This window comes from Oryx dammah, unplaced genomic scaffold (assembly GCF_014754425.2).
Source record: "Oryx dammah isolate SB20612 unplaced genomic scaffold, SCBI_Odam_1.1 HiC_scaffold_3, whole genome shotgun sequence".
NCBI lineage: Eukaryota > Metazoa > Chordata > Mammalia > Artiodactyla > Bovidae > Oryx > Oryx dammah.
Window position 1 is genome coordinate 85,658,926 of NW_024070187.1, and position 25,321 is coordinate 85,684,246.

Sequence of the window (25,321 nt, forward strand, 5' to 3'; positions counted from 1 at the left end):
AGTACCTTTGCCCCCTGATTTAAGCAATCTTTAAACATCTTAACTAGACCCAGTGAAGTATTCTTAGAGTCTCTGCATCTTTTTGTTGTTGTTGGTCAAGGCTTGATATAACAACTGAAGTGACTTAGCACAGCACACAATACAGCAAGGCTTCATATATTTTATCACTGTCTGTTTTCCTACCCAAATCACCCTCCATACCACTTCAGGAAGAAACAGAGAAAGGCATATATTACCCTCAATTCAGAATGACAGGTGCTAGATGGAACCTGTGGTTCCAAGGAGACCAAGGTGTCCTTTGAAAACATTAGTGGTTACCTGAAGAACTTCCTTTCAGCATGATGGGGCACAGCTAAGTAAGTTAGGTACATGTTGCATAAGTTTCTCAAGTAAATAATTACTAACGGCCTCCGCTCAGGGAGACATCATAACACTTTTGCTGCTGCTGCTGCTAAGTCACTTCAGTCGTGTCCGACCCTGTGTGACCCCATAGACAGAGTGCTCCAACTTTGGTTTATCAGAAGTCACTGCATACCCTCTGTGTGATGAGTGACACCTACATTTGGGCCTCAGTCTTCATCTCTTGACTCAACTCAGATGCTTTTAACCTCCAGCTACAACCTCTTAGTTCTCTGGACACCCTGCCTTAGGCTGGAAAATGACAAATGGTAGGGTCCTAACCCTGGCAATTGTAGTTCATGTTCTAAGGATCTTGATTTCATAGGGGATTTACGCTTATGATTATAAGCCAAAAGGAAAGAGACGAAACTAACATTTATTGAACATCTGTGTAGGATGCTTGCTCATGCATTTCCTTGCTTAATCCTTTCTTTTAATTGGTGTATAATTGCTTTACAATGCTGTGTTAGTTCTCTGCTGTACGCTTAATCCTTACAGCAATTCTATAGGGGATTACTATTTCATTTTATAATCTTTTCTTACTCTACCTTTGATTTCTTTCCATCGTTTCAGGCTGATATGATTTATTCCTTGTATTCCTTTTATATTTCTCCTCATGGACCCACTAGGTTTATCTGAGAGAGATGAGGTGTGAGTTAACCACTCTGTACACCTCACCCACCAGCCAGAAAAATCATGGCCGTGGCAGTCCAGGTCACACAGGTCTATGTCATGGAGTTGAAGACTCTCAGCCTTGGGATTTCTTAGAACAAGATGACTAGATGAGATTTAGGAGTGAAACAGTATCAACTGGGCATTCAATTCAACTTGAGCTTTCCAATCCGAAGGAAATCCTAACCCTATGTTAGTTCTGACCAGAATTCCCCAGAGTAACCCTGGGATCGCTTGAGGCCTCAAAGCTATTTCATCGTTTGGAACCTAGATGTCACTTTGGCTAAATTGTATAATAAACCTCTCCAAGGCAGAGAAAATGAGTATATGAGTCAGCAGACACTGGGAAGGTTGTTGGCTTGGACCTGTTACCAAGTTCAAGTTAATATTGTTTGGTGCATGACAGACTGATAAATTGAGAGGCAAGGAAGGGCAAGGGAAAGCAACTTTATTCAGAAAGCCAACTAACCAAGAAGATGGCAGACTAGTCTTCCAAAAACCATCTTATGTGCCAAGTTACTTCAGTCATGTCTGACCCCATGGACTACAGCCCACCAGGCTCCTCTGTCCATGATATTCTCCAGGCAAGGATACTGGAGTGGGTTGCCTTTTCCTTCTCCCGGGGATCTTCCCAACCCAGGGATGGAAGCTGCATCTCTTAAGTCTCTTGCATTGACAGGCAGGTTCTTTACCACTAGCGCCACCTGAAAAGCCTGAGTTAGAATTCAAGCTTCTTTTATATTAAAGGCGGAGAGGTTGTGGCGGGTTTTTTGCCCACCAGACCCCGGATGGAATGTGATGGAATCTTTTGTTCTTACAGCTATCCATGGAGGATCTGGTCATGATGTCCCTGTAAACCTTCAACAAGACAAATGTTTTCTGTTCTGCAAATTTTCTCTCTATATGAATGAAAAGCATTACGTTTCTGAAGGTCCAGCCTGGGAGACAGAACTTTGCCATTGCTATTACGTACATTTCAGGATATAGGTAGCATTCTTTTACTGTTTGACTAGACAAAAGTGCAGAGCCAGCATGACGAAGCACAAACCGCAGAGCAGGAAAGGTTAGAGCTAAAGGAATAGATCCAATATGGAGTCAGATTTGTTCTCCTCTGCTACACCCTGTGCCTTTGTTCTCCTCTGTTACACCCTGTGCCTTTGCTCTCACGCAAACACTCGGGGCCATGTATGTGATAGGGCCATGATGGGCCCAAAAGTCCTTGTTCCTTTCTTTCCTGGAGGCTGCTCTCTGATTTGAGTATGACCTGTGATCACCGATTGCCCAATGTGTATCAACTAGTTGGATATGTATCAGGAGGAGTTACTGCACAAGGCTTTTCTCCAGGTCACGTTTTGTGAGCCATAAATCAAGAGTGGTTAGGAGGAGCTGTGTTTGTAGCTGAAGGCCCAGATAATGTGTCTGTTGCTCTTTTAAAGTTTTATATCTGTATCTATGTCTATATATAATACTAATAAACTATGTCTATATCAACATTGATATTGACATCCGTATATATATATTTGTTTGTCTGCAGATGTAGGACTGTGTTAAATGGCTTGCTTTTCTGCACATACTTTTTTTCTTCCTTCATAGACATTTTGGATGTAAGGCCTTTTGTTGACTAAAGCTATTGATATGAATCTTTGATAATTCCGATAGAGCCTCCAGGAAAAATTTCCCTTGTCAAACCAATACAGAATTGTAAAGTAAAATAAAAAATAAATAAATACATAACAAATTTAAAATAAAAAAATAAAAAATAAAAATAATGTAAATATCACTCCATGGAGCATCTTAAAGCTACTTAAAAATGGATTTAGGGACTTCCCTGGCAGTCCAGTGGTTAAGACTCTGTGCTTCCAACGCAGGGGGTTGCAGGTTTGATCTCTGGTCAGGGAACTAAGATCCCATATGCCTTACAACATGGCCAAAAAATAAAAAAATTGATTTTAAACTCTTCATGATCTCCATGTTTATATTAGAAATTTGACTCAATTAGAACACCCAAGATTGTCTGCTAATAAATAGACAGCTTAATCTCAGATATTTCAAAATAATAAAAGTAGATTTAATTAACACTATCATATGATGCATAAACATATGTATTAAGATTTTTTATTAAAGTATTATGTGTAAATAATCATGAAATTGAAGTAAACAGAGGACTTCTAATGAGAAACAACCTCCTTTGTATTATCTTCCCTATTTCCAGACCCTGCCCTTGTAGCAATCACTTTTAATGCTTTTAATTGTTTCTATTTTCTTTTAGCTTTGTCATGGTTATCTTCTTATCTTTATATCATAAGCTTATCTTGCTATTTCTGATTTATCAATCTTAGATATTTCCTATTAATTTTTATTTTTTCAAAAGATCTTGTGCTTCCCAGGTGGCCCAGTAGTAAAGAATCCTCTTGCCAGTGCAGGAGAAGCAAGAGATATGAGTGTGATCCCCGGGTCAGGATGATCCCTTGAAGAAAGGAATGGCAACCCATTCTGTAATTCTTGCCTGGAAAGTTCCATGGACAGAGGAGCCTGGCAGGCTAGAGTCCTTCGGGTTGCTGAGAGTCAGATACGACTGAGTGACTAAGCAGCAGTTTGTCAGTAAAGGATATTAGTTTCCTGCTCTTCCTTGGCCCTCTCCTCACTTTTAACTTCCGGATTTCTGTCATTGGTACTTCTATTTATTGTCAATATGTGAAGGTCACTCAGGGCATGTCCGACTCGTGAATCCATGGACTGTAGCCTGCCAGGCAACTACGTCCATGGGATTTTCCAAACAAGAATACTGGAGTGGGTTGCCATTCCCTTCTCCAGGGGATCTTCCTGACCCAGGGATCAAACTGGGTCTCCTGCATTGCAGGCAGACTTTTTACCATCTGGCCACCAGGGAAGCCCCTTTATTGTCAATATTGGTTAGATTTACATCCTTGTCTTTATCTATAAATACATTTGTTCTTCTTCTGTCAGTTGATGTTAAAGTCAGAAATTCATAAATATATTGACATTATTATGACAATAGGAATGTACTTTAAAGCTATGACATGGTTTATAATTACATTTTTTTTCTTGTACAGTTTTGTTTTTCTTTTAACCTGCAGTTTTAAATTGTATATTTTCAAATTGCCTATTGTTACTGTATCCCCAAGCTCTTTCAATATTTGAAGGGCCCGGATAAACCCTATGGCTGCTTCATTCTCACTGGTCTCTCCCTCCTTGCTGTCTCCTCTCTTCCCTACTCTATTTTCCTGCGTCTTAAGAAACCGCTGCCCCGAGACCTGCTGCACAGCTTCTGCCCTAGCATTTACTCTCATTCCTCTCCTAAATTGGAGACCATCCATCTTTTTTTCTTTGTTTTTTCATTTTGCCAAATCACATTTCAGATAACTTTGTATGAAAGAGCATATAAAGGTTGACATTTTGTTTGGTTTTCTTTCTTTCTTTTTTTTTTTTTTCTGATCGAAAGTTTCCTTATTGTTTTTTCACACTTGATTGATAGTTTAGATGAGGATACAGTTGAAGGTTGAAAATAATATTTCTTCCAGAGCTCTGAAAACATAGTTTCATTCTTTTCTTCTGTTTTTGTGTTGCTTAAGAGAATTTCAAGTGCAGTTCTTCCTGCCTTTCTCTCTAGATAGAAAATTTTAGGGTATTCTCTTCACTTTCAGTGTTGTGAAGTTTCCTAATGATTTATTTACATACAGTGGTGGATTGTGTGTATGTGGCTTGTTTTGTTTACTTTCTTTTTTTTTTTTTTTTGGTTTGCTTTGTTTACTTTCTCTAGGGACCTTTGTGATTGAGAAAATGTGTCCTTAATTTAGCTGTAGGATATTCTCTGTAATAGCATTCTCTTTTTCATTTTCCTTGTTCCGGCTTAGTAGGACTCTTAATATGTCTTTCTAATTGGCCTTCATGGATTGATACTGTGTACTCTCCTATTTTCTGCATCTTTACCCCCTTGACCATTACTTTTTCAGAAGATTCGCTTGATTTTACTTTCTAACCCATATGCTATGCTAAGTCGCTTCTTGTGTCCAAGGCCCTGCGACCTCATGGACGGAAGCCCACCAGGCTCTTCTGTCCATGGGATTCTCCAGGCGAGAATACTGGAGTAGGTTGCCATGTCCTTCTTCAGGGTATATTCCTGACCCAGGGGTCGAACCCACATCTCTTGCATCTCTTGCATTGGTAAGGGATTCTTTACCCCTGTGCCCCCTAGGAAGCCCATATACATTTATTACTATCACATGTAGTCTTGAAAATTATTATAACTGTAAAGCATTTTCCTTTTCTATTTTTTATAGCATTCTGTCCACATTTTATGGATACAGTATCTTCTCAAATCTCTTGCAAACTAGTAAGAATCTTTATTTAAGTTTTCTAAATTATAATTATTTATTGAAGTTGTGTTTTGGTTGTGTATGTGTTTAGTCTTGTGCTTCCTCTCATATATCTGATAATTCTCAATTGTTCATTTGTATTCAAGTAAGAGGATTTGTATTCAGGTAAATCAATGCTAAAGGAAATCAGTCCTGAATACTCACTGGAAGGACTGATGCAGAAGGTGAAGCTCCGATACTTTGGCCACCTGATGCAAAGAACCGACTCATTAGAAAAGACCCTGATGCTGGGAAAGATTGAAGGCAGGCGGAAAAGGGGATGACAGAAGATGAGATGGTTGGATGGCATCACCGACTCGATGGACATGAGTTTGAGCAAGCTCCAGGAGATGGTGAAGGACAGGGAGGCCTGACCTGCTGCAGTCCATGGGGTAGCACAGAATCTGAGACGACTGAGCAACTGAACTGAACTGAAAGAGGATTTGTTTTAGAGTGAGTAGGAAATGTCATCCTGTCATCCTGAATTCTAGAAATCAGAAGATTTTTCTATGAGGTACAAACTCCTGCTCTGATTGTCTGGTCTTTTCTAAATCCCACTTCAGCAATGAACCCTGTGGTGTAAATGCCTCAGCTGCTGGGTGTGCACCCACTGGGATGGTAGCAAACTTTTGGTGCAGTGACTTCCCAGGAACTCATCCCTTTCTGCTTGCCTCCTACTTGGGCCTCCATTAGACTTGGCCTCTTCCAGTGTGGAGCTTCTTCAGTGTTTTTCATGGAAGATCTCTTTTTTGACTCCATGACTTTCTGCACATATTTCACATAAATAGTATCAAGTTCTAATACTCTTTTTTTCCCCCTCCCTCTTGATCCTCTCTCAGGTTCTAATACACTTACCTATTCTTTTGCTTCTAGAAAATTTTTGAAGTCTCTTGTCTCTGTTGGTTGTCTATTAATTTTTTTAATTGATGTGATTTTATAATTTTTTGTTTTTAATCTGTTATTTTAAAACTATCTAGGAAGGGAGAAGGATAAACTCATTTACCAAGTCATATACTAAGTTGAATTGGTAGCTTTCTTAAATTGTTTTAAATTTAGACACTTCATCAATTCAGAGAACTTCTCCATTAACTAGTGAAATTTTTACTATGTCTTGGATCCAGTATCAACATACAGATATAAAAGAGTCCAAATTAGGAAATCTGTTACATGTACTTGGAATACTGTGGCTGTGGGGACCTATCGTAGGTTCTCAACCTGATGAGAGAGTATTTAGTAAAATCACTTTGGGTCATGAAGATAGTGAGATGTTCCTTTCCTTGTTTCTTAATCTTCCATCGATCTTTCTAACTTACTCTATTACTAAGTAGCATAGTCTTGCTGACATCACTGTTCTTTTCTTTTTCTACTTTCATGAGATAAGGTAACAAATTATTTTCTATGCTTCCACCTATATTCTTTGTACAGGGTAACTTTTGGTTCATAGTTTTATGTTGGTGTGTGTGCATGCACACATGTGCAGCTGACACAAAGAATTACAAATACTATATGTAATCACAGGGACCACAGATGCCCTGAAGTCCTTTATGGGGACTTTCTATTTCAGTAAGTTTTTTAGTCCTTGTTTGTTTCTGAATGTTTCCGCAACTGATTAGAGATTTTTCAAATATCACGTGTGTATTGTGTGTGCACAGAAAGAGAATGAAATGCCTTTAAAACATTTAACTACCTATTTTAGGTCATAAAGTGAAGTTGCTCAGTCGTGTCTGACTCTTTGCAAACTCATGGACTGTAGCCTGCCAGGCTTCTCCGTCCATGGGGTTTTTCAGGCAAGAATACTGGAGTGGGTTGCCATTTCCTTCTTCAGGACATCTTCCTGACCCAGAGATCAAAGCCGGGTCTCCTGCACTGCAGGCGGACTCTTTACCTTCTGAGCCACCAGGGAAGCCATTTTAGGTCATAATAAAAATTAAATATCCAGTGCAATATCATTGGATTGCAAATGGGAGTCACTCTGGTGAGAGCATTTTGCTTTTGCTGGTTGAAATTTAAAAAGACTTAGAAGAAATGAAGGCTGTGTATTCAACATAGAGATGTTGAAGCCCTAACACTGAATCTTGGGAAAAGCCAACAGAGTAGTTCAGAAAATTCAAAAACACAGAAAATAGGGTCAAAGAAGTTGAGGGTGGGTAGATTATCAAGGGGCCTGTAGATAGCAGAGATCTCAAAAAGATAGAGAATGGTCTTTAAAACAGAGAATAGTCTTTGTGTTTGCACTGCCTCTGCTTCTGCTTTCTTCCATTTCTCTCTGTAAGGATGTCTTCTCCGTCATCCTTGCCCCACACATTAGGGATGACTCCAACTTTTGGCTAGAACTTGACTCACATACTTCCATAGTTATCTGGATCTTTTGATGTCTTCTTCCTTCCTCCAAATTTGCTTTAACTTTCCAAACCAACCTCATTCTTTATCTGTTCCCCAGACTTTTCTCTACCCAAGGCTGTCCTTTCCTTTCAGCGAGGTCCTGACGCCTTCCCTTATGTCTCCTCTCATTCTCACCTGATTCTTCCTGCACACAGGATGTCTCTTTCTCACATTTGTTGCTTCTTACCTCTGTTTCTACTGCTGACTGACAGGCGTTTAGCCAGTTTGGCAGTGTCTTTCCATTCCGTTAGTTCTGGGCCAGCTACAAACTTCTTCCTTATTTACTCTAAGGCTTTCCAAGTCTGAAGTTTCTTGGAGTCTGCACATTGCATCTCCCTCCATAGGAAATAGACTTTGAACAGTAGTGTTTATAGTAGTAACTCCAAATGGAAGTAAAGTGATACCCAGTTGCTGTTATTCATTCATTCACAAATATTTATTAAGTGCCACTGGTGCCAAGCTCTGGGGCTGTAGCTGTGAACAAGACAAACCAAAGGCCTTGGCTTTGTGTTCTTAGAGTTTACATGATATTAAATCATGAGCAAACAACAGAAATCCTCTAAATAAAACAAAATAATTAAAAATTATACAAGCAAAAATATCCAAACTGATTTTCTATTAGTTATGAGATTCTTTCAAAGAGCTCTTACTGATAAAGTTTTAAACTTTCTTTAGTTTCATATTTATATTTTAAATATTTCTGCATTTTATTTGGAGGTGGGCACTGAGAATGGGTTGGAGGTCTTGATGACATGCTTTTTTAAAAATTACTTTTGGTGGGGACAGCTCTTGGTGGTCTGTTGCCATGGAAGACTAGGAAACTGATCTGACAGAATTCAAGCTTATCTCAACCATTCCTTCTAGAATGACTTTCTCAGTCAAACTTGTTATATCTCAACAGATTTATTATCCCTGTCCTGTTATATTCCTGTTCTTAGTGGTTGAAATAGGAAGAAATTGCAATTTCTTGAATGGTGGAAAACCAGTATGGAAATAGTGGAGAACTGGCTATATGTTCATTGTGGAATCTTACAGATACTTGTCTATGACTGTGAATTAGGACATTCAGAAGTGTGTAGCATTATTGCTTTTATAATTACTTTGCTATTGCTTTTAGTATCCTTTCTCCTTTTTCACAGGGCTGTGGTTTTGGGCTACTATTCAATCACTGTGGCAAGCAGAGTAGCTGAGTTGAATATTTTTCTCCTTTACTTTATGAAAATGAAAAAGTAAAGAAATGCAGGCTCCATCTTTGGGAGAAGCTAAATTGGAAACCAAGAACATTTTTGGCTTAAACCTCCTTGGTGATTTTATATTGCACGTAATTGCCATAGAAATAGGATATACCTTTTGTGATTGTACATTATATTTTTTCTTCATTAGAAATGATGGTCTATGTTTATTTATGTAAATAACATAGAGAGACCAATCCCACCCCCCTACACCTCTGAATTGTTATAAAGAGATGTGGATTTAAATTGACACTTGCTGTGTGATCATGAACTTGAAGTTCATTTTGTTTATGTGTAAGTGGTAATAATGATACTGATCTCAGAGTGTTTATCTGAGGATTAAGTAAGATAATGTAAATTAAACTACTTAGTTCTCAGAAAGATTTTTTGACCCTTAATCTTAGATATACACATCTTAAAGTAGATTCGTTATGTCAACATAGGGGGAAAAAGTATCAGTGAGTTAGTGAGGTGTACAGAGAATATATCCTATAGTCTCATTATGAGGGTATGAGATGGGGAGGTCAGTTTATGTGTCATTGCATCACATACATATTTACATTTTTACTTAACATGTACACATATAAGTATCATCATTTTTCTATGCTGTACATTCTCCTACCTCTTTTTATAGTATCTAACAGGTACAATTGCAAAGGACTTTATGAATTGCTACATGTGTGCTAGAATAACAATGATTTTCAAACTTTGTACAGAATGTAATTAATTTTTATAGAAGACAGTATGTACCTGCCAAGTGGGTACTTTGAAAATGAAATTGTTTTCAATTGTGTGAAACTGCTTGAAAATGTGCTCCTCCAAGCTTTCTTTTTCTTATGGCCAAAATACAATGATATGGAAAGTATTATGATTATTCACTCAAGGCTGGTTCTTCTTTTTCTGTTGTAAAAATCAGATTTGAAAAAACAAAATTGCTTTAGACCAAGAGCAGTTATAAAACATTCATGTGCCCTGTGTATTAGAAAGAAAAGTCCTACTAGTGATTGTTGTTGTTCAGTTGCTAAGTTGTGTTCAACTCTTTGCAATCCTGTGGACTACAGCATGCCAGGCTCCTCTGTCCTCCGCTATCTCCCAGAGTTGGCTCAAATTCATGTCTGTTGAGTCGGTGATGCTATCCAACCACTGCATTCTCTGCTGCTCTGAGTAGATGAATCTTTACCTGCACAAGCAGTAGCATACTTTTGTGTACATTTCTATTTCACCTTTTTGATTCACAATGACATTTGTTTCTGCTACCCCCAGTCCCTCAATACTGCAGTATATTGAGTTTACATTATAGGCCAAAACTCTAGAAAACACTGACTTAGCCTGACAGTGTGTCTTATTGACTATTGGGTACAAATTATCCATGATAGAACATTGTTAGGGACTCTTTGTGTAAGTTTCCCAGGTTTGCTAAAGTGCCACACGGAAATTTCTGATTCCCAGGTATAATCTGGTTTGTAATCTCTTGTCCTTGCCTTCTTTGATTTGGGTGATGTGTTTCTGGAAAAGGCTGATTAAATAGTGAATTCTGATAACAAAGTTATTCATTGAATGTGTGCGTGCTCATGTCTGATTCTTTGTGACCCCATGGACTGCAGCTAGGGCCTCCCTGTACCTCACCATCTCCCAAAGTTTGCCCAAGTTCATGCCCATTGCATCGGTGATGTGATTCAGCCTTCTCATTCTCCTCTATGATATCCTTCTCCATGAGATCTTCACAAATCAGGGATTGAACCCAGGTCTCCTGCACTGCAGGCAGATTCTTTACCATCTGAGCTATCAGGGAAGCCTATTGATTGTGCAGGTGAAGATTTAGAGGAAAGGCTGTGTACAATCCTTTTTGTGTGTGTTTATGTGGCAAAGAAGCTAACTCCATGATTTGCTTGAGATGTGACGGTTTTGAGCAATGGCTTGGAGGAGGACAAGGTTATCAGATCTGCCTCTTTTGCTACTTCAATTTATGTATGTTTCATGCAGTTCAGTTCCAACTAGGACACACCCTGTGGTTAAGAAACTGGTTTATTTAGAGTAGTGGTTCTCCAGCTTTCACTTGCTTCAAAATCATTTCAAAGGTTTGGTAAAACCCACCTTGCTTGGCCCCATACCCAGCATTTGATATAATTGGTCTGGGGTGAGTCACAAGAATTTGCATTTCTAATACGTGCTCAGGTGATGCTGCTACTGCTGGTCTGGGGACCATACTTTGGGAGCTACTGAGTTGGAACATTAGGAAGCCTTTGTCTTTAGTTCAGGGTGTTGTAAGGGTAGAGGTGGAGAGTTTACTAGGGAGGGAGGTGGGAAAGGTGCAAGAATGCTGATCATCTTGCTTAAGGTTTACCTAGAAGTGTTGACTTCTGAATTCTTTCAGTGTATTACAAAGTTAAACATCAGTGAAACTGTCAATAATACTTTTATTAATGAGAATCAGATAAAGTTGAGAGGGACAATGGATGTGATTGTTTCTAACAGTGGCCTCTTCTTCCCCATCTGGTTCCTGCATCTTCCTTGTTCCCATGCCTTTTCTATGTACCCCTACCCACCCACCCCCCGCAATATAATACAAATACAGATAGCTATCCTGTAACTGTCTTTCAGAAACGAGAAGTGTGGCAGTATATGAGCTTTCTTGGAAAAGTTGTAATGTCAGTCAGGATTAACATTATAATGGAAACCTTACTTGTCTGCTTCAGATTTTGCCGTCTATGGGGTTGCACAGAGTCGGACACAATTGAAGTGACTTAGCAGCAGCAGCAGCAGCAGCAGCAGGACAGTGCTTGGGTGAAATGTACCTTTGCAGTATTTATGAAGAATTTCTAGTGTAAATCAATGAGTTTAGAATTTTGCCTAGAAAATTTAAATTACTTAGTGAAAAGTTGCTTTCAAATTTATTTCAATATTCATGCTTATATACAGTTGATTTAATAATTAGAAATCAGTATACCTATTTATTTACATAAGCTGCTTTTAACTTAGGATTGCTAAGGCTTCATTGCTTTAACAATATATAATTCAGTAAGTAAGTCAAGTCAGATATAGAAGGAGAAATATCATATGACATCCCTTATGCTGCTGCTGCTGCCAAGTCGCTTCAGTCGTGTCCAGCTCTGTGCGACCCCATAGACGGCAGCCCATCAGGCTGCCCCGTTCCTGGGATTCTCCAGGCAAGAACACTGGAGTGGGTTGCCATTTCCTTCTCCAATGCATGAAAGTGAAAAGTGAAAGTGAAGTCTCTCAGTCGTGTCTGACTCTTAGCGACCCCATGGACTGCAGCCTACCAGGCTCCTCCGTCCATGGGATTTTCCAGGCAGGAGTACTGGAGTGGGATGCCATTGCCTTCTCCCTTATATGTGGAGTCTAAAATGAAATGATGCAAATGAACTTACTTAAAAAACAGAAAGAGACTCACAAACTTAGGAAATGAACTTATGGTTGCCGAGCAGGGAGGGATAGGTAGGGAGTTTGGGAGGGTCATGTACACACTGCTATATTTAAAATGGATAACCAACAGGGACCTATTGTATAGCACATAGAACTCTGCTCAGTGTTATGTGCCAGCCTGGATGGGAGAGGGGTTTGAGGGGAGAATGGATATGTGTATATGTGTGGCGGAGTCCCTTTGCTGTTCACCTGAAACTACCACAATATTGTTAATTGGCTATACTCCAATACAAAATAAAAAGTTTAAAGTTCAGGGGAAAAAAAAAAAAAAAATTCAGTTTTTTTTTTTTTTTTTTTGCTTATGTAGGTAGAATCTTCACCCATTTAGTAAAAAAACAAAAACAAAAAACTGGTTTTGTTTTTTAATGTAAAGTACAAAATTGTATGTACTCATCAATTCCTGTTAGTTTCTAGTCCAGCATTATTTGGGGGCATTCATGTTTGTGCCTGGTGTCTTTTGTATTAAATGGACCCTAGAAACCTTGTATGCGGTTCAGAGAAGAAAATGTGGCTTTCAAAGAGCTTCTTTTAATTGTGCTCATAAAGCAGTTTTTCAGATGTCACTTTCCTTTGAAAAATGCCATATGCTTAAATTTTCCTAGAATAAAGCATCCTACCAGGTAAAGGGTTTAAGAGATCTAGGCCATGCTTACTCAATGAAATGCAGCAGAGTGGAAAATAATTCTGGTTTTGCCAGCTCAAGAAAATTGATCTAGTAGTTAAAGACAATTATATTATCTAAAGAGTAGCTGTTATATAGACATTAAATTATTAGGAGTAGATTTTAATCTTTGGTAAAATTTTGTGTTGATGTTTTGGCCTGAAGAAATGGAAGTCTGTGATTTGAAGAATTGTATGGAAGCAAGCATGAAGCTGTGTTCGAACTTGGGTGCTTGTTTTTCAACCCTTGTCCTTTTAGTGTGAAGACCAGACTGAGTCAGATTGCTGAGGATGAAATGGGGAACACATTACTCAGCACCTTGCAGGGGTGGATCAAACACCCTGCCTTTGAAAAGTTATTCTTTTGCTTAGTAAGCCGAGAAATTTCAAGTTCACCTGCAAAATGAAAGCTCAGTATTTTGTTGATTAACCAGTTTATTTGAAAATGGTTTCTCATCTAGATGTGCCCCTGTCTGTTCTTATGTGATTGCATCTGAAGTCACTGGCTGATTTGCCAGTGGATTTCATCTACAGTACCTATACTGTTGGGGAGCTTGTTGCCCATGGAGTATTCCTGATAAAATCTGTCCCTTGACTTGAATGAGAAGTTTGACATATTAGGGAGGAAGATGGGATATGCTTATTTTAATCTGGTAAATGGGAATGCAGGAAGTAAGGGGAGCTGTGATAACACTGAGGAAAAATATAGGGGTCCTGGCTCAGATGCCCACTAAGGAGAAATATTCCTGATAAAATGTTAGCCAGAGAATGGAATACAGATGGTTTGAGGGGTTGATCAGAGCAAGTGGTGCCTAGGAAGGACTGCAGAGGCTGACAGAGAGGAGGTCCAGGCCTTTTGTCCTGGGGCCAGCTTTGCTGAAATAAGGAAGGAACCCACATCTATAGGCAAAGAAATAGATAGATTAGGATGTAAAGGGCAGGCCACAACCAGGAGTAAATTTATTTTTACGTGTATAAGTTTTACACCTTTCTTTCAAAGTTGAATTTATCTGGAAATAAAGCCGAGAAAGAAGACTTAAACAAGGTCTTTGAGATATTTTTTGTTTAACTATGTTAGTTCTCTCACCTTACTTTCCAACTCCGGAAAACTTCGGGAGAGTCCTAACACAGCTCAAGCACCATCACCATTCCCATCATCATCTACTAGTGTTCATGAAGTGTACAACCAGAAGCTTTGTGTTTTTGACAAGAAGTCTTTAATGACAGTCCCCTTCTGTTTTTACAGGTAGCCCAGCCATGACCCACAGGAATCTGACTTCTTCCAGCCTGAATGACATTTCTGATAAACCAGAGAAGGACCAGGTAAGCCAGGAATTCTTGCTTCTTTAAAGTGTAAGACTAAATGTATATCTAGAAGATGCTGGGAAGAGATGAGAAATGGTGGTTTCCTAACTTAAAATGAACCAATATGTGTTGATGGCTTTCCCCCCCCACACCTCACTTCCTTGGAAAGAAGGGGAAGCAATTTGTGAAGGGATTTGAAGTCCAGAAGATAAGAGTTAGCTTAGTCCAGAGGTCTTCACTTGGGCAGTTTAAATATTGAAACTATAGTTCTCTCAGCTTTAAGATAGTAATAATAACTCCTACCTCAGGTTTATTGTAGTGCTTAAATAAGATAATTTATGAAAAAAGTGCTCTGGTGAACTGTGAAGGGCTAGGGAATGCTGTCTGTTGTTAACTTTGGAGGGATACTTCAGGCAAAGGTAATGATAGTCTTGTTAGCTGTCTATTTGTTTATTAAAATACATGGTAAGTAACCTGTTTGAAATGAAAAGCAATTACGTTTTGAACCTCAATTTGTTTTCTTTTAAAAAGAATATAATAGAAACTGGATCGTTTTCCTAGTTGAGTGAGTATCTGGACTTGAACTAGTTAAAAATGTGACTAGGTATAATTTTGTACTTCGTTGTTGTTGAGTCGCTCAGTCGTGGGCAACTCTTTGCGACCCCATGAACTGCAGCACGCCAGGCTTCTCTGTCCTTCACCATCTTCCAGAGCTTGCTCAAACTCATGTCCATCAAGTCAGTGATACCATCCAACCATCTCATCCTCTATTATTCCCTTCTCCTTCTGCCTTCAATCTTTCCCAATATCAGGGTCTTTTCAGATGAATCAGTTCTTCACATCAGGTGGCCAAAGTATTGGAGCTTCAGCTTTCAGCATCAGTCCTTCCGAATATACAGGACTGATTTCCTTTATGATTGACTGGTTTGATCTTGTTATCCAAGGGACTCTCACGAGGCTTCTCCAGCATCACAGTTGGAAGGCATCAATTCTTTGGCACTTTTGTACTTTGCATTAAAGAATAAAATGAGTAATTTGAGCTAATGGGTTAAAAATTCTACTTGAATAAATAAATAAACCTCAATTATATATTCCTAAGGCAATGACACCTTATTTACAACCGTGTTTCTCTTTAGACAGAGGTTTTCAGACCTTAGTGAATTCCCAAAAGTACTGGAAAGGTAAAATTATGTTCTTTCTTGTAAAGTGACTTTGGTTTCTTTATTCTCCTTTTAACCAGCTTTGGAATAACCCTGTCCCCATTTTCTCCTAATTCAATACACTTTTCATATTATTGTTCTTATCTTTCCCCTCAGGTCAAAAGCTTATACTGGCTTTTATCAAGTTCAGTTCAGAATATGCCAGCTTTGAAGATTCTCTGAAATCTGGTGTAGTCTTTCTCATTTTAACTTACCTGTGTTTCCCAGAAGAGAGACTCTGCTTTGGTTAGGCTTAAGTTACTGCACCCCCCCTCCCCAGCTCTTGACTTCTAAAGTTGCTGCCTACTCTTAAAGGCTAGTATGGATGCCACTCCTCCCTACCATTGGCCTACCTCTTGAAATACTGTAGAGGATGATTGCCTAAATATTGAATGCATTGGTAGAATCATAACAGTACTGAAAGGGAAAACGCAGTCTGGACTTGTTGAGAATTTTACGCAAAACTATTTTGTACATTTTGGCTCCATAGATTGACAAAGCAGCATTCTAAATTATGAGATTTATTGGAGCCTTGATACAGGATAAGGAAGTTAGGCACATCTGGGTTGACAATTTCTCAGGAAGACTTCTTTTACTGGTGACAGTTCTTCTCTTGTCAGGCATTTGTCACTAGCTGCTGGTAAATGTTGAGAGAAATTTCCTTACCTTCTTGGTTGTCTTCATATCTGAGCATATACAAAAGAAATTTGATGGTTTCAGATGTGTATTACATAACATTTTGATTCCCGTGTTAGAAGAAATAGGTTGGAACATTATGATTTGGGGTGTTGATTTAACTAAATAAAGCCTATGTCATCCTTAAAACCAGAATCTCTGATGCCTATCTCAAATGTCTCCTATTCACCCAGGCTCATATGATGTTGAAACCAGGAAGATTTAGTTCAGGAATTTTGTTCTTTTTGTTTTCAAAGCTAGAAAATGCAGGTGATGAGTATATCATTAAAAAGAGCAACTGTCCATCTTCATTTATCTAATACAATAGCCATTGTTCATTCAGTGAACCCTTCATCCCCTCAAAGAGAAAGAAACTTCATCCTTGCTTCCCACCAAAGAGTTTGAAGAGGCGCTTTGTAACTGACCCATGATCCCTCTTTAATCAAAAGTAGAGTACAAATGCAAACTAATATTTCCAGTTTATATACCTACAGTCTTATTAACTTCAAATACAAAAGCTCCTGGATCATTTTCTGGTGAGAAGAAGAAAATAGGCTTGCTAAGAAGATGAAACCCTGGCACACACACACTCAAAACCCCGCAATAAACTCGGGCTTTTTATTTTTTAGCCTGCTTTTTCTCTGTTTGGGTAGGAAAAAAGGTTGCCAGGCTCAAATTTGTTTTGCAAAAGCTTTTATAATTAATTAGCCAATGTCCTGGAAATGATCTTGGCAGTAAAGTCAAGCTTGTTCAGTATGCTTTTCCAAGTTGGCCCAAAAAACTTCCATCCAACTGGAACTGAAGTTTTCTGATGGACTGATTATTCTGCCTGGATACAATCTGAACAGTTGCGATGGTGCCTCACAGCTTCCTGGAGCTATATAACTTCCCAGTAGCACAAGGAATGGATTTAATGTTCAGAGATACGGAGAGGAGCAGAGTTTCTCTTTCTGACAGCTACATAGTGACAAAATTTGAGGGCGTATTTTTTATGAGATTCTGTTTGGGGAAAACAGAAGAAACAGATCTGTGGACTGCACTTTTTCTGTTTGGCTCTGCCAAGCCTAGTTCTTATGATTTCAGTAGTGGCTGCTTTATTGAGAAATAGCTCACAACAGTTAACAGCAGAAGAAAGAGCATCGCCAAAATTTAAATGATGCAACGCTTCAATAGTATTCCAACTTGGATGTTATATTTATTAGGCAAAAAAAAGGAAAACACCTGGGGAGAAGTAGATTTTTAAAAAGTACATCTGGAGCTCATTGACTTGTAAATGTACATAAATAATCTCTATTTTGTTGCTATGGAGGATTTTTTCTTCATTATCCAGTTATCTTCCCCAATTACCTTAGACTGATTTGTTTTTCTATTACCTTTTATTTCTTTTCTGTTTTTGAAAGAAAAATTTATAACTTCTGTGGGTGTTTATCAAATCCAATGGGTTAGCTATAATTTTCATGTGAGTATGGAATCATCTGTGAGAAAAGAAAATTCCTTCTTACTATTTTACCTTGTAGCTTTAACTCTCTGGAGGAAATACTGTGCTCAGTGGTACAATGACTTTTTAATTTATTTTTATTTTTTATTTACTTTTGTGTTTTTTAGATTTTTTTTTTTTTTTTGGTGTGGATCTTTTCTATGTGCTTATTGAATTTGTTAACACTATTGCTTCTGTTTTTTATGTTTTGGCATTTTGACTGTGAGGCGTGTGGGTTCTTAGTTCCTCAACCATAGATCAGACCTGTACCCCCTGAAATGGAAGTGCAGAATCTTAACCACTGGACTGCCAGTGAAGTCTCTCTACGATGACTGTTTTAAAAGGGATTAAAAAAAAAAAATGTTTAGCAGTAATGCAATCAGTTCAGTTCAGTTCAGTCACTCAGTCGTGTCCGACTCTTTGCGATCCCATGAATCGCAACATGCCAGGCCTCCCTGTGCATCACTGTCTCCTGGAGTTCACTCAGAGTTGCATCCATCGAGTCAGTGATACCATCCAGCCATCTCATCCTCTGTCATCCCCTTCTCCTCCTGCCCCCAGTCCCTCCCAGCATCAAAGTCTTCTCCAATGAGTCAACTCTTCGCAGCAGGTGGCCAAAGTACTGGAGTTTCAGCTTTAGCATCATTCCTTCCAAAGAAATCCCAGGGCTGATCTCCTTCAGAATGGACTGGTTGGATCTCCTTGCAGTCCAAGGGACTCTCAAGAGTCTTCTCCAACACCACAGTTCAAAAGCATCGATTTTTTGGCGCTCAGCCTTCTTCACAGTCCAACTCTCACATCCATACATGACCACTGGATAAACCATAGTCTTGACTAGACAGACCTTTGTTGGCAAAGTAATGTCTCTGCTTTTCAATATGCTATCTAGGTTGGTCATAACTTTTCTTCCAAGGAGTAAGCGTCTTTTAATTTCACGGCTGCAATCACCATCTGCAGTGATTTTGGAGCCCCCCAAAATAAAGTCTGACACTGTTTCCCCATCTATTTCCCATGGAGTGATGGGATCGGATGCCACGATCTTTGTTTTCTGAATGTTGAGCTTTAAGCCAACTTTTTCACTCTCCTCTTTCACTTTCATCAAGAGGCTTTTTAGTTCCTCTTCACTTTCTGCCATAAGGGTGGTGTCATCTGCATATCTGAGGTTATTGGTAATGCAATAACATCTCACAATTACATAAATGTTAAGTGAAATCACAGTCTGTAGATTCCAAGTGAAAGCAGTTGATAAATTTCTTGCAAACGCTTAAGAGAGACACTTCTGCACACATATCGTTGTAACTTCTTAACTAGTCATCCCTTCCTTGATACTGGTTATTTAGCCAGCTTACCTGAGAACTTATCCATAGGTTTCCTGGTGGAACTGGGTCTAACGTTAATTTATAAAGGGTACTGCAATCAGTTTTTGCATTATCTTTAAGTACACTATTGTCCTTAATATACTTTGTGATCTCTATTTTTGAAATCCTGATCTGTGTAGAGATAGACCTGAATTAAATTTTTTTGTGAGGGAGTAAGAGGATGAAATCAGTAAACCATGTAGAACTTCAGAACTGCTCAGCCATGACTGTCTTAAAATGGAATCTAGAAAGATACATCTTGTGATTGGACATCCCCCTAATCCTTTCTTACACATGTGGCATATAGGAGCGAGTCACCCTGGTGGCTCAAATGGTAAAGAGTCCACCTGCAATGCAGGAGACTTGGGTTTAATCCTGGGGTCAGGAAGATCACCTGAAGAAGGGAATGGCTACCCACCCCAGTCTCCTTGCCTGGAGAATTCCATGGACAGAGGAGCCTGGCGGGCTACAGTTCACGGTGTCTCAAAGGGTCTGACATGACTGAGCAACTGACACTTTACCTTTCACCTAAATTCAGCTGAGATGATACTTTCATTATTTTGATTTCCATCCTGAGGCTCACATACAGTTTCCCTTAACATTCATAGCTATTTCGTATTCATAGTGATGGAAAAGTACAATAGCACCTGCTTTTCTTTTTTCACCACTCAGACAGAAACCCCTCTGTTTCACACAGAGCACGGGTGGTCTTGCTCTACTCCTCAGAGAAGACACAGCGGTGGGGAAGGGCTTGTATTTGCTCACATTATGATACTGTCTTTTGCATGTGTTCAGAGACCGGTAAGACACTGCTGGGAAAGCTCCAGATGGAATCACATCTGTGAAAACCCGAGAAGAAAGGCATGTTGTGAGGAGGTGGTTACAGTCATTAGATGTGCTTAGTTACTGTGGTGTTAGTAACTGCAGAGAGGGTCTCTGTGGCTGCAAGTTTCCTTTGACCAGGAGTCCTTGATGAGAACTGGCAGCACCACGGCAGTGGTTATCTTTGGAGCCCCTTTCCCAGGGGTTTAGCTTGTCACTGAGATAATGAACAAAACTGATGTTTGTCATTCTCTTTTCCTTCTCTGCAAGAAATTTAACCTTCTGTAGCCTCCTCCTTCCACCTTGTGTTCTCTCCCATATTCTGAAAGATTTAACAACTAATTGTTATTAGTAGAGTTTGAGAAGCACAGATATTCATAACTGATTTTAAAAACTTGTGTCCCATTTGAAACTGACAGTTGAATTTCCCCATTTTCATACTGTTGTGTTTCCTGTGAAAGCCATTTATCTAGATCAGAAAGCTAGCCTTCATTTAAAAACAGGTTTTGTGTCAGCTTGAAAGTGAAGTAGATAAACTTGTCTCAAGTAATCTAAGCTCTATGTTGTGTTTTCAGGTGAGAAAAGGAGAGATCTTTTGTAAAATTTAGAACCTTGTAAAATTTAAAGCCAGCTGCAGCAAATTTGAACTTCTTCAGTTCAGTTCAGTTCAGTCGCTCAGTCGTGTCTGACTCTTTGCGACCCCATGAATCGCAGCATGCCAGGCCTCCCTGTCCATCACCAACTCCCGGAGGTCACTCAAACTCACGTCCATCGAGTCAGTGATGCCATCCAGCCATCTCATCCTCTGTCATCCCCTTCTCCTCCTGCCCCCAATCCCTCCCAGTATCACGGTCTTTTCCAATGAGCCAGCTCTTTGCATGAGGTGGCCAAAGTACTGGAGTTTCAGCTTTAGAATCTTTCCTTCCAAAGAACACCCAAGGCTGATCTCCTTTAGAATGGACTGGCTAGATCTCCTTGCAGTCCAAGGGACTCTCAAGAGTCTTCCCCAACACCACAGTTCAAAAACATCAATTCTTTGGCGCTCAGCCTTCTTCACAGTCCAGCTCTCACATCCATACATGACCACTGGATAAACCATAGTCTTGACTAGACAGACCTTTGTTGGCAAAGTAATGTCTCTGCTTTTCAATATGCTGTCTAGGTTGGTCATAACTTTTCTTCCAAGGAGTAAGCGTCTTTTAATTTCATGGCTGCAGTCACCATCTGCAGTGATTTTGGAGCCCCCCAAAATAATCACCCTACAATTGTAGGCTGCTGAACTCACTGATCCATGTAAAGAGTGTATTCCATGCTAGCAAGTGTTCTTGGTGGTAGGGTTCCAGAGGTAAGTGAGACAGACAGATCTTTTGCCATGTGGAACTTCTGTGCTTCAGGGGACAGATAGACAATAAATAACAAAGATAAGTAAATAAACAAGTAGGATAATGTTATGCAATGCAAAGTGTTATATAGAAAATATAGTAGGATAATGTGGAGAGGTACAGGAAAGCTGGTTTAAGTAGGAGGGTTACCCAGTGAAGAGAAGTTCTAGGCAAAGAGGTTTCTAGGCTGAATTTTTGAAAAGCAAGAGGAAAGCCTTCAGGCAGGAATGAGTGTGCTGTATTCAAGACAGAGGAAGAAGAAAAATTCCAGAGTGACTGGAGCAAAGGAAGCAGGTATGCAGAGGTAGATGAGGCCAGGGAAGGACACAGCGGGACCTTTTAATTATATTCTAAGTACCAAGAGACACTATTGTAGGAATTTTACCTAGAGAGTGGTGTGTTCTGATCTCCTCTGAAAAAACATCACTGAGAATAGTGTGTGATGGGATGGAAGAATCTGCTAATGTTCTGGATCATCTGGTGTTGTTCCTATAATTAAACACTGGATGAACACCGCAGTGCAGTAAACAGCTCAACAGACAAGAGCCAGTTTCTTAATGGGTTTGCCATAGGTGTCAAGACTTTATTCCTATCAACAAAGCAAGTTCTTCTGTACCATGAACGTATTATAAGGGAGAAAGTGAGTTTTCTAATTAGCATATTTCCCATGCACTATTAATTAGATTTAATTATTAGTTACTATTAATAAAAATTAAAATGTTTTAATGCACTAGAAGTGAACATAGGCCACCAAGAGTAGTGAGACTGAGCTTATGAGTGATTGTATCTGTTTACGTGCTCTTTTTGATATTGCCTGGCAATGACTCATGAGACCTTCACCAGAGGTCTCTCTAAGAATTTAATGGTGATAAGCAACTTATTCCTTATTGTTCTGAAAGAGGCATCAGGATGTGTGGATGAAGGACAGAGTGGCCTAAGGGGTTCCTGAGCCTTGATCTCACCTGTACCTGTGAAGTGAGTGAGTGTTAGTCGTGCATCTGACTGTTTGTGACTCTTTGGGACCCTATGGACTGTAGTCTGCCAGGCTTTTCTGTCCATGGGATTCTCCAGGCAAGAGTATTGGAGTGGATAGCCATTTCCTTCTCCAGGGGCTCTTCCTGACCCTTCCCGATCAAGGGATTCCTGCATTGCAGGCAGATTCCTTACTGTCTGAGCCACAGGTACCCATGAAAGAACTAAGAACTCCAGGAGCAGCACAGGGCGATCTCGTGTTCACCACTGAACAAATGGCATTGCCGGGTTTATATGCCTTAAATGGTTATCTGGCATGTTTTTTTATTTGATGTCCCTTTTTTTCTCTTTTCAGTATGTAGCAGTTTGCTGTATCCCAATGCAAAGAATATACTTAGAATAGATTGTAGAGAGTAGTGGAATGCCATCAACAATTTTCTTTGATGGATATCTGCTCTCGTGTCACATATTACCTACCTCTGATCAGACGTCATTAAAAAAACCCCCCAAAAAAACCCCCAAAACACCTTTTTTCCCCTTGGAAGTGGGAAACCAGAAAGCAACAGTCCCTTTTGGTAAACACCCTAAGGGCATGTTTAAAAAACCTTTCTAATAATTACAACTATAAACATTGACTTATTCTTTACCTGCTGTAGTAACATTTTATTACCTATGCTATGCTATGCTAAGTCACTTCAGTCGTGTCTGACTCTGTGCGACCCCATAGACGGCAGCCCACCAGGCTCCCCTGTCCCTAGGATTCTCCAGGCAAGAACACGGGAGTGGGTTGCCATTTCCTCCTCCAATGCAGGAAAGTGAAAAGTGAAAGTGAAGTTGTTCAGTCATGTCCGACCCTCAGTGACCCCATGGACTGCAGCCTATCAGGGTCCTCTGTCCATGGGGTTAATAGTGTTTTTTTAAACTTTAGTTTTTTCCTGATTCATAGTTATACAAAATTGCTGTAAAAATTCAAGCAGAACAAAATGAATAAAATAGAAAATGAAAGTTCACAAATTCTCACCCTCAAAATAACCACTATTAGCAGGTTGATATAGTCTTCTAGACTTTCTCTAGTCATGAAAATATATATGCTTACTTATATAAATTACAAATGAGATCATACTGTTCTGGAACTGGATTTTTTAGAAACCTAACAATACCACAGACATCTACCTTGTTAGTGCACATGTTTCATTTAAGTAATCTGTTAATAGATATTTACTTATTTCTTTGCAGTTACAAGCAGGCCTTTAAGAAATGTCCTCATTGTAACTGAGTTTTTTGGGGGGTTTTTTGTGTGTTCTTTCATGAGTACTTCTGAAGGAGAAATTTTTGTATGTGGAACTGCTGGATCACCTTGTATTGCCAATTACCTTCCCAAAAGATTATGTCAGTTTTGTCCTAGGTGTTTTAAACACTTGAATAAATCTTCTTCCCTGCTGGAATACTGTTTGCCAGTCACATTTGAGTTTCTCTTTTGTGATTCACTCCACTAAAAGCTTAGTGACTGAATTCAAGTGAAAAGGATCCCAGTTACTAGCATCTGCCTCTTAGTTCACTTTGGGGACTTAGAAGCTGAAAATATCAAGGCTAAAACTGGGTTTATTTTCCTGGTCTAATTGGATCTCTGAGCTGGCTAATCTGCCTTGTATTTTGAGGTAAATAGTTGAGAAATACAGTGGTCGTAGACTTGGCTGCCTTTGTGTTTCTGATTGCTTCTCCTTAGGGCGAAGCTATTCTCAGTTCTGAGAGACACCCTGTGACTTTGTGAGATTTCCTTGGCAACCAAAAATGGCTTCCTCTTAAGAGCCCTTCTTGGTGGTCAGCGTTTGGAACAAAAAGGAAACTTGCAAGAAGGGTTGAACACATAGTTTTTTTGAAGCCCTATCCAGCACATTTGCAGCTTGGCCCCGCATCTCTTTCCTCTCCAGTCCCCCACCCTCAAGAGGATTCTAAATGAACTTACATACTGTAAAGCGAGTTAAATGAAAAGTTTATGCCTTTATGAGGAGTGTTGTCATCTAGGATAACTGATGAAAAGATCAGCAGATTATTTATTACATGTTGAGAGGTATTTGCAGATTTTGCTGTTTCCTTACTTCCCTTGCAACAGGGAATCTCTGTAGAGTAGATTTACAAAGAGGTCAAGCCATGAGAGGAAGTGTTTCTTGCTCTTCTTCACAAAGAGAAGGGTTTCCCACTGTTTCCGGCTCACTTGTCTGAGTGGTCAGTGGTAGTTGACTTTTTCACCTCCATGGAGTCTCGTGATCTTATCAGTTACCAGAAGAGCTTTCTGATATCTCTGGGTGTTACCACCCATGGTCTGGTTTCACTCCTTCGTATTGAACTGAAATGAAAACCACCATGATTCTGTTTTCTCTGCTTCCATGTTAAAATGGCAGAAGTAATTTTCTTTCTACAATCTGAAGGGCAGTGGTTAGTCACTCCCAGTCAGTATTACTGCCTAATCAGTGTTCAATGCATATGCATACAAGAGGCTAGAAGTAATCAAGTCAATTTAGAGGACACCATTGTAATTTCAGTATTAGTGGCACTGATGACCATTCGGGGGCTGTCTCTGAAAGTGATGAGTCTGTCTATTCCTCTCTAAAGAGTAATTAATAATGACAGACATACATTCAGCACTTTTTTATACTAGTGCTTTGGTTGATATTATCAACCCTGTTTTATATTAATATGTTGGTAAATTTAAGGTACAAAGACATTAAATAGTTTTTTCTGAAGTCAAATGGCATCTGAGTGGTAGCACTAGCCCTGGGGTTGTGCTCTGAACAAGTACAGTGAATTCTGCTTCTTTGCTGTATGGTCTTTTTTAGATCCTAAGCCCCAGGTGTTTGATTGATAATTTATGAGTTTAGGTTTGTCTTTGGGGCACGCATTGTGCTAAATAGGTTAATCACCAAAATTGTCATTAAATAAACCAACAATTAAAAAAAAATCTTGAG

The 25,321-nt window shown here is 39.4% G+C and overlaps 1 protein-coding gene across 3 annotated transcripts in view; it reads left to right on the plus strand.

Moving 5' to 3' along the window:
* SLC4A4 (solute carrier family 4 member 4) overlaps window positions 1-25,321 on the plus strand; it is a 366,663-nt gene that overhangs the window by 200,413 nt on the left and 140,929 nt on the right. For all 3 annotated transcript variants that reach the window (XM_040237036.1, XM_040237034.1, XM_040237035.1), the window contains exon 7: window positions 14,412-14,488. In XM_040237036.1, coding sequence (XP_040092970.1) covers window positions 14,412-14,488 — 77 coding nt within the window. The remainder of the gene's footprint in view (window positions 1-14,411; window positions 14,489-25,321) is intronic.